This window comes from Narcine bancroftii, chromosome 5 (genome assembly GCF_036971445.1).
Source record: "Narcine bancroftii isolate sNarBan1 chromosome 5, sNarBan1.hap1, whole genome shotgun sequence".
Lineage (NCBI taxonomy): Eukaryota > Metazoa > Chordata > Chondrichthyes > Torpediniformes > Narcinidae > Narcine > Narcine bancroftii.
Window position 1 is genome coordinate 75,257,481 of NC_091473.1, and position 12,314 is coordinate 75,269,794.

The window sequence follows — 12,314 nt, forward strand, 5'->3', positions numbered from 1 at the left end:
AGTGGAGTAAAGTGAATTACAGAGGCACGAGAGAAGAACTGGCTAAATTGGAAGCGGGCTCTCATAGGGAAGATGGCAGAGCAGCAATGAACAGAGTTTCTGCAATAAAAGAGGAAGGTGCAGGATAAATACATACCAAAAAAGAGTAAATATTGGAATGATAAAATGTCACAATTGTGGCTGACAAAGGAAGCTAAAGCTAATGATCAATGAAACAGAGACATACAAGGAAGCAAAAATGAGTGGAAAGAGAGGATTGGGAAGCTTTTGAAACTTGCAGAAGGTAACAAAAACTCGAGGAAAAAGATGAAATATGAAAGTAATCTAACAAATATCAAAGAGGATACAAAAAGCATCTACAAGTAAATAAAGAGTAAGAGAAGTGAGAGTAGATATAGGAACATTATAAAATGATGCTGGAGAAAAATAATGGGAGACAAGGAGATGGCAGAGGAACTAAATGAGTATTTTTACATCAGCCTTCACTGTGGAAGACATTAGTAGTGTTCCAGATGTCAAAGGGTTTGAGGAAAGGGAGATGACCACAGTTATAATTTCAAGGGAGAAGGTGCTCAGAAAATGGAATAGTCTAAGGGTTTTTTAAGTCACTCAGACCAGATGGATTGCACCCCCAGGTTCTGAAGAAGTAGCAGTAGAGATTGTGGAAGCACTGGAAATGATCTTTCAGGAATCAATAGACTCTGGCATGGTCTCAGAGGACTGGACAATTGCAAATGTCACTTCTCTATTAAAGGGAGGGAAAGATGAAAAAAAAATTATAGGCTGACATCTGTGGTTAGGAACATGTTGGAATTGATTGTCAAGGATTGGATTACAGAGTACTTGGAGGTACATGTCAAGATAGGCCAAAGCCAGTATGGTTTTCTTAAAGGAAAATCTTGCTTGTCAAACCTGATGGAATGCTTTGAAGTGAAAAGCAGGTGAGATAAACAAGATGGAGTAAACATTGTGTATTTGGATTTCCAGGCCTTTCACAGCTTAAGACTACATAACAAGGTAAGAGCCCATGATATAACATGAAACATACTAGTGTGGGTAGAGCATTGACAGGAAGAAGGAAGTCATAATTCAGGGGTTATATTCTAGTTGGCTGCCAGTTGCTAGTGGTGTTTCACAGGGTTTGGTGTTGGGGCCACTGCTTATTACCTTGTATATTAATTACTTAAGATTTCAAACAAATGGCATTGTGGCTAAGTTTAGAAATGATACGAAGTAGATAGCCGAGCACATTGTGTTAAGGAAACAGGGAGGCTGCAGAAGTACGTGCAGATTAGGAAAATGGGAAGAGAGGTGCAAATAAAATATCAGAAAGTGTATGGACGTGCACTTTGGAAGAGAAAATTAATGGGCAGACATTTTTTTTTTAAAAAAAGAAAAGAGAACATTCCCAGATGAAAAGGGTCCCGGGAGTCCTTGTGCAGGATAACCTGAAAGAAAATTAATAGGTTGAGTGGTGGTGAAGAAGGTGCCATTCATTTAAAGAAGAAAAGAAAACAAGAGGCGTTATAAGGCATTGGTGAGACCTCACTGAGTATTGCGAGTAGTTTTGGACTCCTCATTTAAGAAAGGATATGCTAACATGTGAGAGGGTTCAGAGGAGGTCCACAAGGATGATTTGGGGAATGATAGGGTTATCACATAAGGATTGTTTGACAGTTCTTGACCTCTACTCACGGGAATTTTGGAGAATGAGGGGAACCTCATTAAAATAGTTTGAATCTTGAAAAGCATGGGCAGAGTAGATGTAGAAAGGTAGTTTCCCCTTGGTGACAGGTTAAGGATTGAAGGGCATCCACTTAGAACAGAGATGTGAAGGAATTTCTTTAGCCAGAGGGTTGTGAATCTATGGAATTTGTTGCCACATGTGGCTCTGAAAGCATGTCTTGGGGTGTATTTAAGGGAGATTGATAGGCTCTTGATTAGAAAAGATATCAAAGGTTATGGCGATGCCAGGATGAGTGGAAAAATGGATCAACTCATAATTGAATGGCAGGGCAGACTCTATGGGCTGAATAGTCTACAGCTTGTGCTCTGATGGACTGGAGGACCATCAGACTAGCCTGAAGTAACGAGAAGGGTACTCACTGGAACACTGGACCAGAAAATTTGCCTCATTTCAAAAATCAAATTATCTTGAAAAGTGGTATTTTTAGAATGGTATTGTTCACAGGTAAAACAACATTAAAAAATCTTTACATTATTATTCTAAAAGAGTAAATGTCAAAGACCCTGAAACAACTTTTAATGTGAAGCATCTTCTCAATTGACATTTATAACATACAAGATCATACAGTTATTATACCATACCTCTGGAGGACTCAGTGTTCACTGTAAAGTCATCAGGAGTAAGAATAAAATTTAACCACCACGTGAATCCTCTTTCCTGTTTTTCTTTCCATCGTTCATCATAAAACATGTTTCTTGCAGCAAATGGCAATGGATGCCGCGGAATTACTGGAAAAATACACGTAACCATCGTAAATGCTCATCGATTAAATTTGAATCCAAATGTTGTAAGAAACAATAGCTTCCATTTTACTTATGTTCTAATGCAATAGAATTCAACACATTGGCCATTACGTACACATCTAGAAGGAATCCCCATATAGCTATGATTTCAATGAAAATAAATTTAGATTGACATTGAAATATAGAGTGCCCTCCATAATGGTTGGGACAAAGACTTTTTGTTTTAATTTACCCATGCTCCATTATATTAAATTTGTATTCAAACAACTCACATGCAATTAAAGTGCACATTCCAGATTTTAAGGTTATTTATATACATTTTGTTTTGACCATTTAGAAATTACAGCAATTTTATACATAGTCCCCTCAATTCAGAGCACCATAATGTTTGGGACATTTGGCTTCACAGATGTTTGTGAGTACTCAGCTATGTTTAATTGCTTCATTGGTGAAGATGTAATAGAACCAGGCTTTTTATCACCTTTGGAGTCTATAGTTGCTATTTTTCAACACGAGTCAAAAATCCATTGTGAGGTTGAATACAAGGGCGGCACAGTTGACGTAGCAGTTAACGCAACACCTTTACAGCACCAGGGATTGGGACAGTGGTTTGAATCGTATGTGGTATGCAAGGATTTTGTACGTTCTCCCAGTGTCTGTGTGGGTTTGACCCAGTGGCTCCAATTTCCCTCCACAATTTGAAACATACCAGGGTGGAGGCTAATTGGGTATAAATTAGGCTACACAGACTTGTGGGCAAATTGTTCTGCTACCGTGCTGTATGTTTAAACTAAATTAAAAATACAACAGTGAGACATCGCCCAGACCTTAGGATTACCAAAATTCACAGTTTGGTACATCATTAAAGAGAAAAGGCATACTGGTGACCTCAGTAATTGCAGTGGACTGGTATTCTGAGGAAGATCTCCATTGCTGATGACAAAAGAATTCTCATCATAATGAAGAAAAATCCCCAAATGTATATCCGACAGATCGGAAAGTCTTCAGGAGGCAGGTGTGGATATATCAAATATATATGTAGTCTGCAGAAGACTTTGTGAACAGAAATAGAGGCTGCATTGCAAGATGCAAATCATGGCAAAGATCGTATGCTTTTCATCTTGGGCAGTTCCTTTATGCTTCCACACTTTGCTCTTGCCATCACTCTGATGCAGGTTAATCTTGGTCTCATCTGTCCACAAAACGTCTTCCCAGAATTCTGCAGGGTCTTGTAAATACTTATTGGCAAACTGTAATCTGGCCATCATTTGTAGCAAACTAGTGGTTTGAGTCTTGCAGTGTAGCCTCCATTTCTTTTCATGAAGTCTTCTGCAGACAGTAGTCATTGACATAACCATACTTGCCTCCTGAAAAATGGTTGTGATCTGTCAGACATGTGTTTGGGGATTTTTCTTCATTATGATGAGAATTCTTTTGTTATCAGCATTTGAGGTCTTCCTCGGAATTCCAGTCCTTTTCTGATTCATCAGTATGCTCTTTCTTCTTAATGATGTTCCAAACTATTGATTTTGGTAATCCTAAGATTTGGGCAATGTCTCCTACTGTTTTATTCTTGTTTTTCAACCTCAATGCCTTTTTGATTTTAATTGGCATAATTCCATCCCTCATGTTGAAAAATAGCAACAACAGACTCCAAAGTTGATCAAAAGCTCAAAAGCCTATTTCTCAGCAAATACCTGAGTTCTTAGAAATGCCTGTGAAGTCAAATGTCCCAAACATTATGGTCCCCTGAAATGAGAAGACTATGTATGAAAAGTGCTGTAATTTCAACATGGTCAAACCAAAATGTATATGAATAATTTTGAATATAATCTGGTATGTGCACTTTAATGACACATAAATTGTTTGATTAAAAATTTAAAACTATGGAGCACAGGGGCAAATAAGGATAAAAATACCTTTGTCCTAAACATTGTATTCTAACATATGCATTTGGAGAACATATCATTAAAGATAACCCAGAGTGTGGGGAATCTTCTGATCATTCATGCTTTACTTTTTATGGAATTGAAGCAAGATAATATACATTGTTTATCTGTTCTAATAAAATCAATATATGTCACTAGAAACGTGTGTCAAGATTAAATTTGTGACTGGTCAAAATGGTTTATAGTGTACTTATTAAATACAGGATGGTATATCCCTTAATGTGTTTTTCAGTGCCAATCATTAAACATTTCAATGCAAGGTCTTATTGATAAATGCTAAACATTAACAACACCAGCTTGTAAACACAAGCAACAAACAAGTTCCATAGAATGAATAAATAAAAAAATGAAAATACCAACTTCAAGTAATCTCCCTTCTTGATCATTTGATTTGCATTATTTACATTTTTGGTCAAATTTCACATTCTTCCTCTTGCAGCCAATGAAAAATATTTTTAAAAATCCCTCAATAACTTGAAATGCAACATTTCTAGAGTAAGATTATTCAAGGTTTAACAACATTGAAAAAAAATTACATTGTTATTTTATAAATTTCAAAGAATCTGGCAACTTTACTGATTAAACATCGTATTGGTCAACAACTAAAATGCAATAAAAGCTTTTTTACAAACTATGGAGCAAGCATTTAAACATGATGGAAAATTGAATTATTTTTAAATAACCTTACCCGTCTTTGTCAATTTTCGAAAAGTTAACTGTGACTGTGGAACTCCAGGCATAAGTTTCCCACTGTTAACATGAACAGTGTAAGATTTGACTTGAGAAACTGTAGAGATCAACAAAAATAGAGCATATTACTATATACCAACTACAAACCGAATTAACTAACCCAGTTTAAACAAAACTTGCATTACAGATAGGAGACAAAGACTGCAGATACTGAAATATGGAGCAAAAAAAACTTGGAGAAACTCAATGGGTCAAGCTGCTTCGGGGTGTGTGGTGTGAAAGAAGGGGTATGAATTTTTGACATATTGGATTGAGATCCTTCCTTGACTGATGAGAGAGCAGATGAGAGAAGGGAAGGGGCTGGACCGGTGTCAGTATGATTAGTGAACTGAGGAGAGATAGGTGATGGACACATGTAGCAACGTGGATGATGGGGGACAAGTCTGGGAGACAGATAGGTGTGTGATAGGAGAGAAAAGAAAGTTCAATAGGGGGCATGGGTGTGAGATAGTGGAGAGCTGATAGAGGGTGATAAAACAAAGGCTTTCTGCAGTGAAGTTAGATGACTATGCCAAACCTTGGGGGATAGATGAAAAGCAGATGGAATCAGATGGGGAAGGGAATCCAGTGAGTAAAAAGGATTGGTGTTAACAGTGAGAATGGAAGGAACAAGAATGGATGGGGATTAAAATGGGCAATGGAAAGGGAGTGAGTTGAAAGGAGGCAAAAATGGGAGGACCAGAGGTAGTTTGGAAGAGAAAGCTGGTAATGGAAAGGTTATCTGAAATTGTGAAATTAAAAGTTAACATCATTTTGTTTTCAACTATCCAGATGGAAAATGAAACCTTAATCCTCTCACTTGCATTAGGCCTCACCACGCAACAGAGGATGGACAGGTTGGTGGAGGATTGGGAAGGGGATTTGAAATGGCACACAGCCAGTTCAGGATTTACCACTGTGCAGAGAGCTGGTGTTCTGCACACCAACTGTCTAGTATTTACTTGGTCTCGACACTGTAGAGGATGTCACATGGGGAACACAGAATTCAGTGGATGAGGATGGTGGAAGGGCACATGACTGCTTCACCTCAAAGGGCTTTTCAGGTCTCTAGAGAGTTGTAGGTTGAGATTAAGAATAGGTTTTGGACCCCCTACAGTTGCAGGGAAAAGTGCTAGAAGTCACAGAGCAGTGGGTGGGGAGGGATGAACACATCAGTAAGAGAGAAGCAGAGAGAGACTGCCAGAAAGCTGAAAGGATAAAATGTGGGTGCTGGTGGGATCCTGTTAAAGCTAATGAAATGATGAAGGATTATGGGTTTGATCCAGAATCTAATAGGATAAAGGTGAGTACTCAGAAAAGACCATTAAAGACCATTTAAAATGACATAGAAGAAATAGGTTATTTAGACCATTAAGCATGCCCCACTGCCCATAACCTTTGAAGTCCTTTTTAATCAAGAACCTATCAATCTCTCCCTTAAATACACCCAATAACAGCCTCCAGAACTGCCTGTAGCAACAAATTCATCACCTGCTACAGAAATTCTTCAGCATCTGTTCTAAATGGATGCCCTTTAAACCTGAAGTTGTGCCCTCTTGTCCTCGACTCTGCTACCATGGGGAAACAAGCTGCCCATGCCTTTCAACATTCTAAATGTTTCAATGAGATACCCCTCATTCTCCTAAAATCCAAGGAGTACAGGCCAAAAACTGTCAAATGCTCCTCATATGTTAATCCTTTCTTTCCCAGAATCATTCTTATGAACCTCTCCAATGTCAGAACATCTTTTCTTAAACGAGGAGCCTAAAACTGCTCACTAGTGCCTTAGAAAACCTGAGCATAACAGCCCTGCGCCTATATTCTATTCCTTTTTAAATGAATAACATCACTGCATTTACCTTCTTCACCACTTTTACCTTCAGGTCATCCTGCACAAGGACTCCCAGAACCTTTTGCATCTGGGTATTTTTTTTTTAAATTTTCTCCCCATTTAGAAAATAATCTGCCCATTGCTTTTTTTTTTTTAAAAAAATACCAAAGTATATGACTGTACTTTTTCTGACATTGTATTTTATTTGGACTTCTCTGCCCATTCTAATCCAACTCCTTCTGCAGCCTTCCTGTTTCCTCAACATGACGTGCTCCTCCACCTACTTTGGTATCATTTGCAAACTTGGCCACAAAGCCATTCATTCCATAATCTCAATCACTAATATACAAGGTAAAAAGAAGTAATCCCAACACTGACCCCTATAAAACACCACTAGCAACTGGCAGCCAATACGAATATGATCCCTGATCTCAATTTACTGCTTTCTGCTAATCAGCCAATGTTCTACTCACACTAGTATGCTTTATGTGTGGCACCTTGTCAAAGGCCTTCTGAAAATCCAAATACACCACATCCACTGCAGCTCCTTTATCTGCTTGTCACTTCAAAGAATTCCAATAAGTTTGTCAAGCAAGATTTTCCCTTGAGAAAACAATGCTGGCTTTGGCCTACCTTGTCATGTACCTCCAAGTGCTCTGGAACCTCATCCTTGGCAATTGACTCCATCTTCCCAGCAACTGACATCAGGCTAAATGGTCTATAATTTTCTTTCTGCTGCCTCCCTCCTTTCTTGAATATTGGGATGACATTTGCAATTTTCCAGTTCTCCAGGTCTATACCAGAATCTATCGATTCCTGAATGATCATTATCAATGCCTCCACAATCTCTACCGTTACTTCTTGCAGAACATGAAGGTGCAATCCTATCTGAACTGGGAGACTTAGCCACCTTCAGACAACTTACCTATCTTAGCATTCTCTCTTAACATAGTAACTGTACTCACTTTACTTGCCTGATTCCCTTTGACATCTGGCACTGTTAATGTCTTGCAGTGAAAATTTATGCAAAATACGCATTTGGTTCCTCTGTCATTTCTCCATCAATTTTACTTTTTAATATATGTGAAGATTTTTCTATCCTCTTTGATATCAGCTTGTGTACTTTCATACCTCATCTTTTCCCTCGACGTGAGTTCTTTTTAAATTATCCTCTGCAAGATTTTAAGACTCTATCACTAATACACTTTGAGGAGAGGGTGGTGTTGGTGAGAACAGAAGCCTGAGAATCAGAGGAAGTACAAGAGAGGACTCTATCCACTACATAAAATGGGGATGCAGTGGAGTAAAGAAACTGGGAGAAAGGGAAAATCTAGCCTAGGTAGCTATTGGAGTCAGTGCATTTACATTTGTTAATGCACTAGAAAAGAAATTGCACTGGCAATGGGAAGGACTGGACTCCTGTTGTTAGGTAAACAGATTTTAATTTGGAAGGTATTTCATAGCCAATTAATGTAGTGTTTTGTTTTCCCTATCTATAATCTTAAATTGGGCCTAATAATAAAATGTAATGTCTTGCACTGTAACACAAGGACTTATGTGATCAGTCATAACTAATAAGTGACATGATTATGTGATTTGTACATTGTTTTAAAATTGTAAAGAATAGGCAGTGCTCAATTTGAACTTTTCAATTTTAACCATGCATTGATGGGTACCAAGATAACTAAGTTAAACCAAAGTAAAACAGCTATTTTCAGAATGGAACATGTCTCTGCCATTGAGGTCTTTATTCCAAGTGTGGAGTGCAAAATAACATGTACTCAAAACAGTTCTGTTCTTACAAGTTTGATGATCAACAAAGATAAAATCTTGAAAATTTAAATGATGAAGTATCATTTCTATAGCAGCATGCAATTAAGTTCATCTACAGCAAGGGTTTCTGGCCACAAGAACTTGAAGGGTTTTTTTCATAAATACCATGCTGGGCTCAATGATTCAAGTTCTGCCCACTTGAGATAAATGCAGTCTCAATAAATGTTAAACGAAACAGTCAATCATGTTGGTCATTTGCATCTTCCTTCCTGAGTTTTAAATATACCAGGTATGTATAAATATACAAGGGTATGTACACTGCAATTGAAAATTGTTGAATTCATTATTATTTCCCACATTCTCCCAATACAAAATACTTAAATTCATACCAGATTTTCTTTTTTGGGGGTGTTTTCCTCCTCCAGTCGTGTATTTTAGAGTGGTCTTTTTCACAACATTTGACTTTATACCAGATTGCTCGATACGCTTAAACTTTCTTTTATTGGTATCCAGATCCTTTCCATGTGCATTATTTGACAAATATTCTGAACTTTTTCTCTTTCTGCTTGGAACAGATGATCTGCTTGCAAGTTTAGGATTTCTGTTTTCAGTTTTAGTCTCTGCATCAATAACAGATCTTGACTGGAAATATGAATCGACTTCAACAAAATGACTGCCTGAATGTTTCACTTTGTTCTCCAGCTCACAGTAGCCCACAGGTTTATTTTTGATATCTGTAGTCATGAAAACCGGGAGCATCTTTGTTTGAGCAGTGGACTGATATATTTGTTCACAAGCCTCAGACTTCTGAGGGAGATCAAAAGTTTTAGAATTCACGCAAAAGGTTAATCTAGATGTAGCTGGCTTTAATTCTCCTATATTTATAACACGCAATCCATGGTTTGAAATTAAACTTGGGCTACTTTCCCGCAGTGAAGAATTTCCAGATTTCAAATTTTCAGTTGAGGAGGCTTCAACATACTCATCTTTATTTAACCATGGCTGATTCATAGACGTCCTTGCATCCTTCAGAAACTGATCTGGTGATAGCACTGATGATTCAACAATTGGCTCAATTTCTGCATTATAATTATCATTTACAAAAGAATCAGGGCTTAAAATCCGCCGTTTGTTGACAAGAGTTTGAGGAGCAGAAGCACAAAGAAAATTTTGAGGTGTTTTAGCAGAAAAAATATATGTTGATGGACTCTCCAAACTCAGTCTGGATTTCACAAGCTCAGATGCACACAATTCATCAGGCTTCTCATTTTCTAGGCTCTCAGCTGTTTGCAATGAGGTCCCTTTACTTTGATGGAAAGAGCAAGAAACTAATCTTTTAAATGATTGTGAAGTACAATTTTCAAGTTCTTCCACTTGACAGGGAGGCAATATTGGCAATGGATGCATTTGTTCATGATCATCATACTCTAAAGCATCCACCAGATTGTGAAGTCGAGGAATTCTTTTATGAACTTGTCCAAGATTTTCGCATGGCTGAAGAGGAGTGAGAGCTCGATCTATTTTCACAAAATCCTTCTTCTGTGATACAATGATCGTTTTGCTCACAATTGATGGATTTCTTTTTTTTTCCAACCGAGCATTCCTCTGCGAAACTTCCTTGCCTTTAATTGATTCCCATAGGCTTCGCTAAAGAAGTAAATATTTACACCATGAGAAAGATTATGGGTTCAAACTTCCTTGCATCGCCATTTCAAAAAAAAATAATAAATCACTATAAATTCATTGTTTAGATATTGCATAAGTAATCGGACACAAGAATTATGATTAATCTTTTAGAACCATCTATTTCCTGAATTAACAGACATAGAACATCATGACACCAGGGCCTTCGGCACACCACATCCATGCCGCTCATGACACCAATCCCATTTGCTTCCTTATAATTTGTATTCTTCTATCCCTAGTTATTCACGTTTTTGACCGAATGCCTCTTAAATATTGCTATCATGTCCGCCTCAATCACCTCTCAGAGCTTGTTCCATATCCCTATCTAAGAAAAAAGTTCTCCGTCTTAACCCAAAATTATGCCCTTTAGTATTCGATAGCGCCATCTTTGGGAAAAGACTACCTAACCCATCTGCGCCTCTCAATTTTATATATTTCTATCAAATCTCTGATGCTCCAGAGAAAATTATCCAGTTTTCAATCACAGATTCTGAAATCAAAAATACTTTAATTGCCTATTCAGATCACAACTGACAATTTTATTTTTGCCTTGTATTAATGTAACACAAGGCTGTTGTAGCAAACAACATATTATGATTCAGTACAGTATAGGACTAAATCAGGTTGTAATCTTGGTTGTTGACACACTTGCAAGGAGGGCAACAACAAAAATAGGACATGCAAGGCAGCAGGACAAACAAGATGGAGTTTCTTCACACTTGTTATGTTCCTCTGAAAACTGGGAAAGCAATTTACATACGACAATTCTTTCTTTGGCTTGGCTTCGCGGACGAAGATTTATGGAGGGGGTAAATGTCCACGTCAGCTGCTGGCTCGTTTGTGGCTGACAAGTCCGATGCGGGACAGGCAGACACGGTTGCAGTGGTTGCAGGGGAAAATTGGTTGGTTGGGGTTGGGTTTTTCCTCCTTTGCCTTTTGTCAGTGAGGTGGGCTCTGCGGTCTTCTTCAAAGGAGGTTGCTGCCTGCCGAACTGTGAGGCGCCAAGATGCACGGTTTGAGGCGAGATCGGCCCACTGGCGGTGGTCAATGTGGCAGGCACCAAGAGATTTCTTTAGGCAGTCCTTGTACCTTTTCTTTGGTGCACCTCTGTCACGGTGGCCAGTGGAGAGCTCGCCATATAACACGATCTTGGGAAGGCGATGGTCCTCCATTCTGGAGACGTGACCCACCCAGCGCAGCTGGATCTTCAGCAGCGTGGACTCGACAATAACAAAAGAAATAAGGCCTTTTGGGAAAGTATCCCAATCAAATAGTCAATTGTGAACTTGGAATATCTATGACCAGATATCAAAAAACATCAAAAAGTGAAAATTAAGTTATTTTGGAATGTCTAAACTTAACTATCCCATTTCTATGCAGATGTTGATCCATTTTGTGAAAAGTGTAAAATTTTTGAAGCATCACTGATTCATAAGTTTTGGCAGTGTCCTAAATTAGGAAGATATTGGCATAATATTTTTCATTCTTTCTCGATGATGTTTAAGATTAAATTAGATCCATGGCCTTTTACTGCCCTGTTTGGTTTTTCACTTGAATCAGATAAACTTTTAGCGGCATCTCAAGAGAAAGTTTGAGCTTTTAGCATGTTGATAGCCAGACAAGCAGTTTTAATGAAATGGAAAGATGAACTCTCAGTGACTCCTGCACAAGGGTTACATGATGCAATGTCATATCTAAGCTTAGAGAAAATTAGATATAATATTAAAGTTAAAAATTTACAGTTTGAAAAGGCATGGGGCCCCTTTATAATTGGAAGTTTTAGATGATTTTGGTGCTGCAGGGCTGATCCATCTGTCTTCCGTAGGTCACAACTTGATCCATCTTTGTATTTTTCT

The 12,314-nt window shown here is 38.1% G+C and overlaps 2 protein-coding genes across 5 annotated transcripts in view; one reads left to right on the plus strand and one right to left on the minus strand.

Moving 5' to 3' along the window:
* The window catches only part of LOC138763549 (complement factor H-like), a 613,078-nt gene that overhangs the window by 276,400 nt on the left and 324,364 nt on the right, over positions 1–12,314 (plus strand). The window lies entirely within an intron of this gene.
* Positions 1–12,314, minus strand: part of aspm (assembly factor for spindle microtubules) — a 100,111-nt gene that overhangs the window by 79,961 nt on the left and 7,836 nt on the right. For 3 of the 4 annotated variants that reach the window (XM_069937851.1, XM_069937850.1, XM_069937849.1), the window contains exons 3-5: positions 9,162–10,419; positions 5,128–5,226; positions 2,329–2,475 (exon numbers count right to left, since the gene is read on the minus strand). In XM_069937851.1, coding sequence (XP_069793952.1) covers positions 2,329–2,475; positions 5,128–5,226; positions 9,162–10,419 — 1,504 coding nt within the window. The remainder of the gene's footprint in view (positions 1–2,328; positions 2,476–5,127; positions 5,227–9,161; positions 10,420–12,314) is intronic. The other variant, XM_069937852.1, reaches the window with a different exon arrangement.